Source organism: Neopsephotus bourkii, unplaced genomic scaffold (genome assembly GCF_033783945.1).
Source record: "Neopsephotus bourkii isolate Nb327-2 ecotype Australia unplaced genomic scaffold, CSIRO-AGI_Nbou_v1 NB_962, whole genome shotgun sequence".
NCBI classification, from domain to species: Eukaryota; Metazoa; Chordata; class Aves; order Psittaciformes; family Psittacidae; genus Neopsephotus; species Neopsephotus bourkii.
This window is the reverse complement of record NW_026901456.1, coordinates 8,312,563-8,328,347: the sequence shown is the minus strand read 5'-3', so window position 1 is coordinate 8,328,347 and position 15,785 is coordinate 8,312,563. Positions and strand designations below refer to the sequence as shown.

Sequence of the window (15,785 nt, the reverse complement as noted above, 5' to 3'; positions counted from 1 at the left end):
GCAGAGCACTGGGACAGGTGCCAGGGCGGTTGTGGAGTCTCCCTCTCTGGAGACATTCAGGGCCACCTGGACACGTTCCTGTGTCACCTGCTCTGGGTGGCCCTGCCTTGGCAAGGGGTGGACCAGATGATCTCCAGAGGTCCCTTACAACCCCAACGATTCTGTGATTCTGCAATGTATTTGCTACCCATAGGTACCAATGCACTGCTGGTGCTGCCACGAGTCACCCTGGCCACACCAGTACTGGAGCCCATCTCTGCTGCGAGAGAAGTAGGGCTGAGGCAAGCCACATCATGGCTGCACCCTTCTGCCCCTCTCCATCCCTCACAGGACAGCTGCAGACACCCCTGGAGACCCTCCTGCTTATCCCCAGCTCTGTCTGTGGACCAAGGAGGCAGCAGGAGAGGCAGGGCCCCAGAGGAGTGATGAAGAGTGAGGAATGGGTGGGACATTGCACCCTGGTATGTGGAAGGTGGGGACCTGGCCAGGAGAGTTGTGAAAGGAGAGCCAAGGGCTGCGATTGCCGGGGGAAGGATGGCTCCCATCGTCGTAACCGGCCTTTGGAAAACGCTTTCCTTACCTCTGAGGGAGCTGGCAGCACTGGGTGTCTCTAGCACAGTCCCTCAGGATGGGGCAGTGAACCAAACCTATTCAAGAAGTAAAGACCCATTCTCACCATGCAGTAACTGGGAAAGGGAATGTGGCTTCATCCCTGTGTCCTGTAAGAGTCATTTCACGGATATGCATCCTGGGAGCTCGTTATTGACGGGAAGGAGAGGTTGATCTTAGTTTTGCTGTGAAGGCACTGTGTTCCATGAACTGGTAATGAAGGTCATAAGAGCCATTTGCCATGTCTGCACTAAACATAAATGAAAGCAAAAGTGAAAGGAGGGTGGGCTGGGGGCCCAAACTAAAACACCATTGAAACCTGGTTTGGGGGAGTTGCCCTCAAAGACACTCTGAGCCTTGCCATAAGTCTTTCCATAAGTCTTGGGAGCTGCTGCAAGGTGACAACAGCCAATTCCAATTCTGCTTTGCTGCCAAGTGTTTAGTCCATACTTTCAGCCTAATCTAGTTTATACGAGACTTTTATTAAATTATAGAATGCTGAAGTATTTATATTTAGGAAGAACGTCTCTGTTGTCTTTTGCTTCCTGAACACAAGCTGTATCAAATCTTCTGCAAGTTTTTGCTCGAGTAATAACCATATTTGTTGACAAAAAAGTAAAAACTGATTAGCTCAACCTCATTGTGTTGTATTTATTTTAACAGCTCTGTTGCAAACCGAAGGATCTTAGTCTGGGTATGTATTCCAAACTCACATGAGTAAAAGTGCCCCGTAACTCCACGGAGCCCAGACCTGAGCATGAATCTGGACCACCTTGAAGTGCAAGGCTGTGGGGGACAAGCCTCGCTAATGGGCTGTCCTCTCAGGAACTGCATCTGTTGATGTAAAACGTGTACCATTACCATGAGTTTGAACAGAAACAAATACACTATTTGATGCATTTGAGCTGATGCTCGCCTGCAGAGCAGGCTCCTGCCCAGCATGCTGAGCATGGGCGTGCACAATGTGTCAGCTCTCAAAACCAGCCACGTGAAAGCCCAGATGACGGGCTCACAGCACCTAACAACAGCCCAGGTATCAGCTGCCCTGAACCTCTCTGCAGTCTGCATGGGCCCTATGGATTAGCCCCTGTGCCCCAGCAGCAGCAGCGCTACAGGACAGGCAGCTGCACTCAGCAGAGGTGAAGTAACCGCTGAGTATTAGTCACAAACACAATGGCTTTTGTGTGCTAACTGTGAGTGTGGGAATCAATAAAGTTGGGTGTGAGCCCTGGACATTCCAGGATTGCTCCACATCCACACTGCAGGCACATCCAGCAGTGGCATTTCCCTGGCTGGCAATGTGAGGGCTGCATCTGTGGTGTTTTGCCACAGACTGCGGTCTTGAGGATGCAAACACACTCCATAGCATGCACCAGGGCAGAGCAGTGGCACCGCGGGGTGCTGGGTTGGATGCAGGAGGTGGTGAGAGGGAATGGCTGGTGCTGTTCTGCCCACACAAGGCTTCAGGAAGCAGGGGATGGGGTTTCACTTGCTTTGTCTGCAGTAATCACTGCAGGAGCTGTAAAGACATGCCTGTACACAGCATTCACGGTAGAGCAGGGCCAAGAGCCCAGTGTATCACCTGTCACCCACCACCCACTGTCCCTTCTACTGAAGTCCTCAGGGCTGCCCTTGACAGCGACAACCCCTTCCAGATAACTGGTCTTTCAAGTTCATTTCCCTTCCCTTCCCTTGCCACCGAGGCCACACCAGTATTTTGCATGTGCAGCTCAGTGTATCTGAGTGATCTCATGGTTTGTGGGGCATGGTGGTCACATATCTCCCAGAGGAATGGGGATTTTCATCTTAAGGAGCTGTGAGAGGGTGGCAGGAAGAGAGTGAGGGCTGGGCAGCATCCCACCTCACTGTGCTGTGCTCACTCCACTGAGCACAGCATAGCTCCATTGCAGGAGACAGACTGTGGTCCAGCAGCCCCAGCCTATGCTCTTCTGCAGCACCTCCTGCTCTGAGGGGCACACACACGTACATGAGGGAGCTGCTCTCCACAGTCCCATCTGCTGCGAGGTATTTCTGTTTTTCACCATCCCATTCCTCTGCAAGGTCGGGGGGCACATTTCCAATGAGCTCAGTAGTACATCAGGCTATGATGATTTCACACCAAAGAGCAGAGGGGACCCAGGGAAGCTTGGGGGAAGCTTGGGCTGCCTGTGCTGGTCAGGACACCTGGATTATGCCTGCATGTGAAACTCATGCCTACCTCCTCTACTGAGATACATAACCCTGGCTCCAGGTGTCTTAATCCAGAGGAAAACAGCGATGCAGAGCCTAAAGCACTTTAAATGGTGTGTGCCAAGCATGCCCCAGGAAGCTGCATGGAGACAAGGATAAAACATGTGCCCTGAGAAGGTCCATACCCGTGTTCGGCTCCTGAGCGGGAGCACTGTGGGGTGCATCACCCCAGAGCTGGCTGCCCTCCACCTGTGCTGCCTCACTAGACTTTTCAAATCAGTTTGATTTGGACACTGTTACCCATGCTCCCGGCAGCCTGCGAAGCGCAGGGAGATGCTGACGCTTCAGGAACCCGGTCTGAAGTCTGCAAAGAGGGGCGTGGGGAGATAGCACAGACCTGCAGACAGCTGGGAGATGCCGGATTAGTCTGCAGCCAGACAGACTAAGCCAACACCACCCGCAAGATAAGCATCTCCCTGGCCCTGCCCACCCACCTTTTGTGCTACAGAACCTTCCCCGCCTCCTCCGTCTGCCCCCACCAGTGTTTCATGGTGGAGCCACCACCAGCAGCACATAAATAGAGGATGCAGGGCAGGCTGTGGGGTGAAGACCGGAGACACCACCTGGGGTCCTGCTCTGCACCCTAGCACCCGTCCCGCCTGCCCAGCCGCCCTGCAGCAGGTAACCAGCACCGCGGGAAGCCGAGACCCCGGGGACCTGGCTTGGGACAGGAGGGGAGCACCTTGGCCAGCCTGAGTCCCGGCTCTCCAGAACTGAGGGGGGTGAGCTAGGAGAAGTGGCTGGGCATGCACAGGAGGCTGCTCCCGCTGCAGCTGCTGAGGGACAGGCTCCATGTAGTGGTTCTGTGGAAAACAGGCTCTGTTGGAGAAGCCCAATTCCATTGATAGGTGGGGTTGGAGGTTTCAGCAGTGAATGGGTCTGCAGGGGCAAAGCCTTTGGTAATGGCAGTTGCCAGTAACTTAAACAAGCAAGAGCTTACTTTAAACCCGGGAAAGCCTCAAAGGCTTTCTTTTTTCGAACTGAAGATGGGAGTTTGTGCTTCCAAGCTTTTTCTTCAGAGTTATGCAATTTTGGAATATTATTGCTTAAAGAAACATTAAGAAGCAATTACAAGTAGTTGCATGTCTGCAAGAGTAGGAAATTTGGGCTATCAAATGCACAGCGTGAAGGTAATGATGTAATTGCAATCAAAGGTGGCACTGGGGCAACTGGAGAAGAGACCCAGCCTGGAAGGACCCAGTGCAGGAGGGGACCAAGCGTATTTAATACAGCAGCACCTAAGGTCAGTCAGACAGAGGGAAGGGATCCAAAACTGTGGCTGCACTTAAGGAAATGTTGGGTCTTGGAAAGCTGGCAGGGTCCTTAAAACAGAGAGGAGAGTCAGCATGGGCTGCCAGGCACTGCTGTGCATCCTAGGAGCTGCAGGTGGAGGAGGGAGCTGGCACAGGGAGGGGATTTCATCCTGTGAGAGGCTCTCTGCTTGAGAGCATTGGAGAAGGCGACGAGCAGTGTCCCACAGGAGCGCCTGGCACTGGGAACACCTTCCTTAGAGAAGCAGGGTCCGAAGTGCGGCCGCAGCCACAGGGATGTGCCAGCAGAGCAGGGAGTGCTTCTTTGAGTCCTTCAAGTGCCCATGCCTGAATGCCTCCCAGGGACAATTAGTCACTGAAACATAAAATATCAGTATCATTATAGGGGTGAACATGTGCTGTTTGCTGGCCAGGGCAACCATGGCAAAGCTCAGCGTGTGCTGCAGTGTGGATTTCGCTGCCACAGTGCCCATCTTGTGCTGTCTGAAGAGGACAGCCACAGCTGGTGGCTGGAGGACACCTCGGTGGGCTTTTGGGTGCAAGACTTCATGTTTTAAGGCAAACAATGCTGGTCCCAGAACACTGCATATGACCAAAACTGTGGGAGTGGGTTATGGGAATGTCGTTGGGGTGCAGAGCTTGTGGGTTTGGTGTGCCCATGCCCAGCCTGACGCCTACGCTGGCCTCCCCTTTCTCTCCCCAAAAGCATGGCTCTCACCAGTGCCCTTCGCCTGTTGCTCGCCTGCCTCCTGCTCTGCGGTGTGGCCCCAAAACCCACGTGTGACCCCAGTGCCTGCACCCCGTGCCCTGACAGGGACATGGAGGAGCCAACCACCGCTGAGGGCTGCTGCCCGCCGTGCCCCGCACCCTGCGCCTGCCCCCCGTACCTGGAGAGCGACTGTGAGATGCAAGGCTTCGCCAGCGGCCACGTCCCCATCGGCCGCTCCTTCTACATTGACTTCGCCCGCAAGCTGTGTACCTGCCACCCCGGCGGGGACATCACCTGCACCCCGCTGTGCCCCAGCCTGCCCCCCACCTGCCAGGCCGTGGGCAGCCCTGTGGCTGACGGCTGCCCACAATGCGTGTGCTATGACGAGGAGGAGATGGCAGTGCCCGCCGGCACCACCACCGCCCGGGGGGACCAGGTTTGTACCTGCCCAGCCCAGGGCGGGCGGCTGCAGTGCAAGAGCAAGGAGTGAACTGCGCTGTTCCCTCCGCTGGCAAGGGCAGAGGGACAGGGGAGCCCCTCCAGCAGCAGGAGGGCATCCTCACTGAGAGGTATTAAGTGCTTCAGACTGGTCTAGAGGACTTGGCGATGGCTGTGGCCGTGCCAAAGAGCGCTAGAGAGATGCCTCATTGTATGTCATGTATACACCAGGGCAAAGCGTCTATAGCGGGTGAGCTTGCTTCGTTATAAGGTTTGTTCCATGGCAGTGGTCTATGAGAGCTTAGACTGGTTGCTGCTAGCATGTAACTGGAGCAAAGGCAGTTACTTATTTATTTGTGAGATGGTTGTGCTTTTGTATGTGTTTATGCAGTCTGTCTATATAACTTGCTGGCTAAACTTCCTCCCAGGAGCCAGGGTTTTGCTTCCTGTAATTCCATCAAGTTCAAGGTGATGGGACCAAACTCAGAAGGCTGGCTGGCATCCCTCTCTCCAGGCTTTTTTTGGGGTGGGAGCAGTAGGTGGGTTAGCACAGGGCTGTGTTCTTAGATGGAAGCAAATTCCTCTTGTGCCTGCATCCTCCAGATCAAAGCCTTGAAGACTCATGTAAGGATGTTGGCAGTCTAGGGTCAGTCACCTCAATGGACTAGTCACCCAGGGCCGATCCCATTGTCAGTCCTTGACATGTCCCAATACCTCAGACTGCATGTCAGTGACTGTGTCCTCACTTGGGCTCTCCTGTTACCACTGGAGACAGACACAGGGTACAGCAGAGCTGCGTCTCCTGAATGCTTTGATGTATATAGATATATTGCACACACACACACACAGATATATATATGCAGAGATACTTCAATAAACACCACAGCTTCCTCAGGCTGAGACGTTAACCAGTGTTAATTGTGTTCTTTCAAGGGGTTTAATAAAATCAGTTTTGCCAATAAACTTCTGAAACCTACTGATAAGCACACATGTGATTTCCTATGTGTCAGCTGGTGTTACTTGGGCCAGGCGAGCCTTTCTTCAGCCACCTTGCCCCAGGTATGCCTGACAATATCATACGTGCCCCTTGGATGTTTTCATATTCCTCTCTACTGCTCTGTCTGACTGCAATAAAAACAGGGAGCCGATGAGATTCAGGGGGAAGGTTAGAAGAAAGTTGGAGGAAGGAGGGGAATTTGCCTTTCAGGATGAAACACGCGTCTCTCAATCAGGGCTGTCAGAGGCTGACCTTGCCCAGGGCTCTAGTGATGTTACATCCAGGGATGTAACAGCTCAGCATACCCCCAAACCAGTGCACCTCAAAGCTGGGCCTGTGGCGTAAGAGCATCCGAGTGACTGCACTGTCCCCCTCAGCCCAGCCACCCCACTGATGGCTCTTGGCTGGCAGCTGCAGGGTGGGAGCAGGCTGGGACCCCCAGCCGGGACTCTTCCCATGTCTGGAGGGCTCTTGGGCATTAAAAGGGAAAAGGGTTTGTGGCCTTGCAGTGGACAGTTTGAGAGCACATGCTGGGGACGTGAGGGGACATGTTCTGTGTGGAGCAGGCAGCTGGGATACTTCCTTGCACTGGTCCTGCACCAGCTGCTGTGGGGACACAGCGGCAAGGGAACAGGAGAGGAGAAAGACACATTCAACAGGGAAAACCTACCCCACCATGTGCCCGGCCTGTGCCTTGCAAGCTCCCCAGTGGGGATGGGACAACCCTTGGGGCCATCACCCCCCCTACAGAGCCGGAGCACTCGGCAGTTTCACCTCCAGCAAACCGTGATGTGACGCAGTCTCACAGAAGCCACCACAAGCACAGGAGGCACCGACTCAAGTTGTCTTTGGGCAGTCAGCAGTTTCTGCAGGGCTTCACAGATCAGAGCTGAGAAACTTGCCACTTGCAACACCCAACAAGGTCAGGAAACAACACCTCTTCTTTTCCCCTGGTTTTCTGAGGTAGGTGTTATAAAGGAAGGTAGACGGTGACTCATACTGAGCGTACAACAGCAAAGGCACACCTCTTCCACCAGTGACTTTACTGGGGCTGAGCGGTGCGCAGGGATCACAATTCACCCTTCCCAGGCAGCGAGGTTGTTTGTGCCTCTCTGTCACAGGGAAGGGAGTCCCTGCCCCCTCTGCTCTTCTCCATTTGGTTGAAAACATCTTATTTTTCACTAAGGTCAAGGCTCAGTTGTCAACCCCCAGGCACACAGCAGACATCCTGTGCTGCTGCTGGAGCCAGCAGTGTGACGGATTCTGCCCATTACAGGGCAGTAATTACATGCTGTCCAGGTATTTATGAACAGCTGAATTAATTCACATCCTGTATACAGAATCATAGAATCACAGAATGGTTTGGGTTGGAAATGACCTTAAGATCGTCCAGTTCCAACCCCCTGCCATAGGCAGGAACACCTTCCACTAGACCAGGCTGCTCAAGCCTGCCTCCAGCCTGGCCTTGGCCACCACCAGGAATGGGGCAGCCACAACTCCTCTGGGCAGCCTGTGCTAGGGCCTCACCACCCTCACAAGGAAGAATTCCTTCCTTATATCTAACCTAAATCCCCCTTGTTTTGCTTGCTTTATGCTTGCAAGGTGTGAGCATTTTAGTCCTTGGGGTTGGCTCTTTTGTGTATGACAAACATTCAAGGAAAGAATAATGGGTTTGCAAGAGGAGAGTTTGTTCAGAGAGAGTCACAAGTGATTTGGCCAGACTCCTTGCCTGGGCAGGGTGGTGGTCTGCTGGGGTTGCTTATCCTTTGTCACACAGCTTATCTGTTGCACTACACCCGCCTCCTCCTCCCCCTGCCTTGTGTGACTGATAACCTTTGAGGGAGAAAATGGCCAACAGACAGCAATGCCTGGGTTGCCACCATCTCTGATTTCAGGACAGCTTGCATGTGCAGGCTCTGCCTGGAAGTCTCACAGGATCTCTGTCTATGCTTCATCACCCTGAAGTATCTGCATTGTGTTACTTCTTCCATGAACAGCCCCAGCAGAGGGGAGAAAAGAAATAAACCTGTTCAAACACAACACACTGTTCAGGCATCAGAGTTTATTCACTCAAGTTTAATGTCTTGGTTTTTGTCATGCTTTATTTGAACGGGTGTTGCCCTGGATTCTCCGTATTAATCACCCATGTGCTTGTCCACATTTCGGACACAGTATTGCTGCTATCGTTACTTGTGTTTTTCCAGCTCAGATTTTCCCCATGGACTGGACAACAGTGTAGTTTTGTGGCTCCTCATTTGCATGGTAACGGGTGCTTTGCATCACAGCAGGCACACGTTTGCAGGTTAGGAGCTGTACTTGTTTCTGAAGTGCAAAGCAGCATTCACCCTTGTGCATCCCTGAACTAGCCCTGAAAACTGAGGCAAAAGCTGAAATTTGTAACTCCTAAAAGTAACTCATTTTACACATAGTGCAGTCAAATTGGGGGGTGGGGTCTCTGTGTTCTTCATGTCCCTAACTTGTAAAAGATTGTCACCATTGCTTTATTTATGGAAGGGACAGGGCCTTTCTTCATTGATTCAGTCATTGATTTAAACAGAACTATGTTTTGGGCATCAATCCTTTTGACTGCTCTCTTTGTTCCTGCCTCATGAGGCTGTAAAATAGTAAGCTAAAACATTTATTAGTGAAAGCCCGTTAGGAGATGTCGTTTCAGCACAACTATACCCAGTGCCAGGAAGTTAAAGTGTTTCCCCAAGTCCTTCTACCTTTACTGACAATCTGCATTAGTGAATTCCTTCTGGGTGGTTCACCAAACAGCTTTAGCATCCCTGCTGCTCCATTCCCCCAGCCTGCATCTCCAAAGCCGGGATGTAGGAGGTGGGTGCCTGTCATTTTGTCTGGGAATTATTACTGTGTCCCTGCCCATGGCAAGGGAGTTGGAACTAGATGGTATTTAAGGTCCCTTCCAACCCAAACCATTCTATGCTTCTATCACTATGCTTTTACCATAAATCCTGATCCTGTGGCAGGTTCTGCACTTGTGATTTCTGATCAGGGTGAAAACAAGGTGCCAGAGGGTTCCTAGAGGATGCCCTAATTAAACTAGACCGTACCCACTCGATGTTAGTAACGCATTGGACTACATCACCCTATAAATACTTGAACATTCTGGGGGCATGAAGGGAGGTAATATTCAACACCGTCTTTTGAACATGATCCTCATCAGAAATTTTAAGCACATGTTGCCCTGGATGCCTCCAGGCATACCAACATATTAATCAGCAAGTAGCACAAAGATGAGAACTAAACCCACATGCACAAACAGATCAACATAAACATATTATGAAGTGAAAGTTGACCTACAACAGGATGCTCAGCTGAAACACGTTTTTTTTAATGCAACTTCTTTCCCTATCCCCTTGGTTCAGTATCACAGTGAAAAATCATGGAGGTATTTTAAAATAAATTGCAGGCAGTATCATATGGAATTAAGAGAATCCCCAAGCCTTAGATGTTCTCTGTTCTACCTGTGTTACACAAGTAACAGCCTTCCCTTCTTTTGTGTAGGCGGGCAGGGGGGACCAGAAGTGTAGATTCAGCACTTAAAACAGACGTCCTCTGGGAAGAGCAGAGGAGCCAGCACTGGGGTTTTTTCAGTCAAAATTACGGAACACCAAGCAAGGGGCTGCGTAAGAAGAAGGATTTAGTGCTCAGGAGTTTCAGGGCAAACTCAATATATGCACACTTGATACAGTCAATGCTTTGCTTCCGAAACTGAAAACAGAAATGTATTTTTCTGACCATTGTGATTTCTTTAAATTAAGAATTTGCATGATTTAATCGGGAGGGCTTTTGCATGTTTCCCTAAGATGTGCATATTTTGTGACACAGAGTATTACAATGTGCCTTTCTATGCCCAAGACCTTTCACTGGAGCAAACATATATTCTTAAAACAACCAACAAAAACAAACCCCACAGAAAAAACAAAAACAAAACCAAAACCCAACAACAACAAACTATGGAGACAAAATTGACACACATTGATTTGGGAAAATAACATACAAATTGCTTTAGGCTTCAAATGATTTAGCTTAATGTTGTGTATTTTTGCCAAAGACAGCTTATTTTCGGTTATCATTCCTATACTGCATTCATAGCGCATCCACAACTCAGTTCAGGAAGGCTGTTGGGCTTTTTTCCATCAAAGCTGGCTTTGAGTCTTGGAGCGATTCATGGAGTCATTATTCAACGCTATTCACAGTTCAAGAGACACAGAAAAAGCCTAGGGTGTGTAATCAAGGATTAATTGTTGCCCGTTTTCAAAGAAACGAAAGGGGAGGAAAACCAGAGCAGGAATACAAACCCAGTTGTTTGGAAGCACACTGGAGGATCTCCGAGGAAATTGTTTCTGTAAGCACTTAAAGTGTCACAGGCTTTACAAGCAGTATTGTTTGCCCCAGTATCTGAAAAGGCAGCACAGGTATTACCTAACAATTGCTACCCAGCTCATAAAAATCCCTGGTTTTACAATTCTGAGTTTCATTTGATGATGCTGCTCAAAATTCTCAAGAGCTTCCAGGTCTCAATGCAGCTGTAGTACTGAGTTAAGCAAGTTAAATCAGAATCAGCTGTGCGAAACAGCCCTTCTGTGTGTTAAAGCAAAACCACCCACCCTCTTGTTCCAATATTGAAATACAGAGAGACACCAGTATCAGAAATACTCTCTCCCTCTTTCCTGGCCTTAATTCAGATCTCACCCATGGAGCCATATATGATCTTATCTTAGAAAAAATCAGTACCTGAGCAGTAACTGAGTTTGCTTACATCCTTGTAAGTCCCCTTGTCTTTTCTGTGTGCTAGCCCTGCTAAAAGTGGTCTAAATCTTAAAGACCAAATAAAGCGAGCTATTTGATTTACTATTTACATGCAGAATTGTGTAGTACATGTGATTTGATGATCCTTAAGACATTAAGGAGAGCCTCTGCACTCCACAGCTCATAGTGAAAGGCTGCAGTGGGGGGGGGGAACAGCAAAACTGGCATTTCAGTCAATCATTAGCTTTTAAGTATGATCTGCATATTTTTCATGACTATTAAAAATCTAAGCTTAAAAATGCTTGGATCTTGACAAGAATGTCTCTAAAATTTTATTTCCACATTCACATTTAGTATATCCATCAGTTTATGCTTAGGCTTCAGTGATCAACTTAGCAAAGTGTGCTAGGAATAAAAGTCAGGAGTAGGTGCAAGGGCCTAACCTTCTGACTTGTGCTAATAGTGACACAAAAGTCCAAAGACCAACAGAGAAGATAAATACCCATAGATTCTCCCTAATTGTTTCATAAGCTCTAGACTACATCTTAGCTGCACTGGGAAGATCAACCAGTGAAGATCAGCCTATGAAGGTCCCATTGCTTTCAGGTAGGGTATCTAAATGGTGGTTTCACATTGTGATTTTTAAATACACCACAGGCTTAATCCTGAACACCTTGCAGATGCTGAATTTGCATGATTCTAAACATAGATTTTAAATAAATAATACAATACCTAGTATGTGTCCCGGCCTAATCTGTTGCTTTTTGCAGAATCCTCATTTTACACTACTTGTGGAATTAATTTTTCCTCATTTTAGTGTTGAAAATAGTGCTCTGGTTTTCTATGAAGAGAGGTATTTAGAAACAGCCCTAAACTGCACGCTAAAGCAAGTACTGAGGGAAAAAATTGTTCCCTGTCACTAGTGGAGTTAAAACTATTCCCAGTGATGTTCCCAGGAGTTAACTCGCACTACTCTCGGGCAGTCTTCTAATGTTAGACAAAGAAATGATCAACTACTCCTGTGTCTAGAACACATACTACTCGGCTAATCGCAGATTAACCCCTTAAAAACAAAATACGATCCAAATCCTTGGGGACATGTTCCGGAGTAAGTTAACAGCTATAAAAAGACCATTTTCTAACACTGTCAATTATACTTGGAACTGCATGTACTTCAGGAAAATCCCATAAAGGAAATCTGCCATACAGTCAGTGACAAAGGTGACAGAGCCCCTGGCCTGATAACCTGAACATGGCCCATGAAACCCAAGGGAAGGTGCCCACACCTTGTCACCACCAGGTCCACCTGTTACTCAGGGGGATGTGCTGCCAGGCAACGTATGGCATCACAAGGCTGTACCTGTTGTAGTCAGTACAGTCACACACACAACCCCTGCAGCCCAGTGTACCGGGCTCTGGGCTGTACTCTTTGTTGACTGAACTTGGATGTCATCATGCCAGATACCAGGGAAGCAAGAGTAGGAATAAACAACATTTCAGTGCTAAGCAGAAGTATATTTTATCTATAAAGCACCCATGTCTGTCTGCACCTTTGCTCAGTAAGACTCACACACTGGATGTGTTTCTTGCTACACAGGAATCTATCTTGTAATAAAAAGGCTGCTAATTTCATGAAGATTTCTGATCTAGCCGAAGACGGCAATTTTAGAAATGCATCTCAATCTGTCTGGCGGAACAAGTTAATGCATGGCACTTACACAGAGGATGTCTTTTTAAGTACATTGCTATCATACATGCTTGGAACCATTACTGAAAGTTTCATGTCCATGCCATTTTAATTAACCATTTTGGAACAACCACAAAAACCCCTAAACAAAACCAACCCCAAGTCACATACATTATGGTCTATTTACCTGCTAATTCTTGCTTTCATCGAAACCGCTTCTGAATTACAAAAGCATAATAAAAAACCCCATACTGGTGTAAGCACTAGTAAACACTTTTCTTAATTTGCATAAACAAGAAAAACTAACCAAACAAAAAGGCCCAGGATTGTTTCTGGCCAAGAACTGGTTAACTAGTTTGAAACCATGCTCAAGATTTCTCAAAAACATGTCTTTCAGCCAAACAAACCTGTTAACTTTAAAGTAACACAAATGCTTTGCTTTAAAAATGCACTTTTTTTTTCTGTTCACAGAGAACAGTAGTGTAAAAACAAACCATCCATGAAGCAGATTCTCACTTTGAATTTTATCCTTTGACAGATCAGTTGCTTCAAAATCCTTTAACAACCTAGGCAAAAAAAAAAAGTTACAGGGTTCACATTTTAAAGACCGTCAACTGTATAGACCAAATGCTGCCAACCCATGGGAAGATTTATGGGCCATTTCTGCCGTGACCTGAAAACACAATTCTATTAGCATGAAACAAGTATCTTTATAGTAGTCTACAAGGTTTGTAAGGCATTTCACTGCTTTCTCACACCTTGCTTTCCTCTTGACAAAGACAGCTGTGATCACTCAGCAGGTCCTAAAGAGCTAAGTCACAGAAAAGGAACAGATTTTATATTGCCAGGTGACCAGAATGAACAAATAACATGACCTGGGCAATCGCTTAAAAGCACATTAGTGCCAATTTCGCTACACTTTACATGGGATGATCAAGTTACTTTAGGAGTTGAAAATTAAACAACCTAAAACCTATTTGAAGGAACTTAGCAAACCAAGGGCAGGGAGGAAGAAATCCACACTGAGTCTGAGTTGGGCAAAACGGACCTGGTCTACTATTCAGCTACACTGAACAGTAAAGAGCAAAGTGTATTCAGCATTAAGGCTAAAGATTTCATCATTTGCATGCTGCAATCAAATGTGCATTTTCATGGATATGCTCTGGTTTTAGCAGGTGGTGAGAGTTTGAATTCATTATTAGGAAACCAACCATTTTACTTGTTTAATGTGACATTTGCATGAAGGAATGGAGGTTAGTTACATTCCCAACAGGGTTTCAAAACTACATTTTGCCTATCCAACTCTAAAAACTAAGCTGAATATATGGCTGAAAGGATTAAAAGACTAATCAAAGAAGTCAGAAAACAAGTAACAGTACAGCATCTAAAAATGGGTAATTCACATATTTTTGACATTTGTATCTTGCATAGACAAATAATTAACTATTTTTTTTTCTCCCAAGACAACTCAGCTTCAGAAAATAAATCTTAAATCAACTTTACAATTAAATGCACGTTCCAATTTTTCAAAATACCATGGTCTTCGGGTTTTCTGTTTAAATGCTACAAGACTAATGGTTTTATGAAACTATCACCCCTTGGAAAGGCTTTGTTTCATCTTTCCGGCTGTCAAGTTCATAAAGACAGGAAGGTGAACTGCCTTCTAATTCTTCCAGAAACAAACAGATACACCATTCATGGATTAAAATCTTAAGTGGCCCTACTCCACTAGAATATCCGTAAACTGGATATTGGCAAGAACTGGCCATATTTTGAACATCAAAATGATACGTAGTGCCCACAAGTCAATATGAATTCCTGCCCTCCAAAAAAGCCCTTTGTCCATACCCTGGTCTTCACTGGAAGAAATCGCAGGTATACAGGCAAGATAAAACTGGAGGGCTCTACAAAAGATTCCTAATAGTGATCAGGGACCAGAATAAAGAACCAATTCTCTTGCAGGTAAATACAGCCTGACATGCAGTCTTATGGAGTTTCCCTGTGGTTCCCAAGTTCCCTTGACCCAATATCCAGATCTAGGAAACTCTCTGCAGAGCCAGAGCCATGCCTGTCAATTCTAAATGTTTCCCAACATGGTTATTTCTTTGGAGCAATAACTTAAAAATATATCCTGACTGATTTTGATTTACTAAAACGCAGTATTGCTGAAGTTAAAAAACAAGAGGAAGTTGCCTGGCCTGTTACAGAAATCTTGGAAAAACTGGTCTGAGAACCTTGTTCTAATGATCTAGATCACACTGAAAAAGAATTAAAAGCTTCAAAAACCATAATTGCAGAAGAATTAAATTTATTTTAAAAACAAATCAGTTCTATTGCATATGAATATGACTTTAATTGGAGGCGGGGAGGAATTATACATGGGTTTAAAGTTAGGCCCCCTATAAAGACTTTTTAGCTAATGTAAACATGTACCTTTCCTGAATAGCGATGCTTTGCTTAAACCACCAATACTTTTTGCACATCAAGAAATGAAGGGCACATTATTTTTTTTTAATTGTGAAAAGAACAAGTAGTTGTGTGGGGTTCACACCCACCACCAAATTCTGGCTGAACTAAAAGACAAGGTTTGAGTCCCATATGTTAAAGCAATACCTGTGATTACATTGGTAAAGCCTTTTCAGTTTTAGGAATACATATCCATGTTTTTATGTTTCTAATTTGACAACGAAACTATTCCACATTCCCCCTTTCACAGTAAATGCTGTCAACCTCACTTTCCAGGTATTGAGAAATTAACTGAAGACAAGTTTGCAAATGTTCCAGAAGCATAAAAAGTCTGCTGCGTGTAAGGTGGGGGGAATAAAAAAATCTAGTAACAGTTTCTTTCTGAAAGACAGACTTTCAGAAGACTGCAAACCCTGATACCTGGTTGTTTCCAACTGAATTCCAAGTGACACATAAACTACATGCTCCTGAACCCTAATCCAGCATCTGTACAGATACTAAATTGTTCTAATATCCTCTCTTTTTCAAATCTCAGTTCTCACAGTTTTGAAATGCAGGCAAATGCCCATTGCCACATTTATC

The 15,785-nt window shown here is 46.9% G+C and overlaps 1 protein-coding gene across 1 annotated transcript; it reads left to right on the top strand.

The window, feature by feature from the left end:
- Nucleotides 1-2,815: 2,815 nt before the first annotated feature.
- Nucleotides 2,816-6,185, top strand: LOC133215360 (fibulin-2-like). The gene is made up of 2 exons (XM_061359367.1): nt 2,816-3,480; nt 4,837-6,185. Exon 2 carries the CDS (start codon nt 4,838-4,840, stop codon nt 5,327-5,329), a length of 492 nt encoding a protein of 163 aa, XP_061215351.1. The 5' UTR covers nt 2,816-3,480; nt 4,837; the 3' UTR covers nt 5,330-6,185.
- The last annotated feature ends 9,600 nt before the right edge of the window (nt 6,186-15,785 follow it).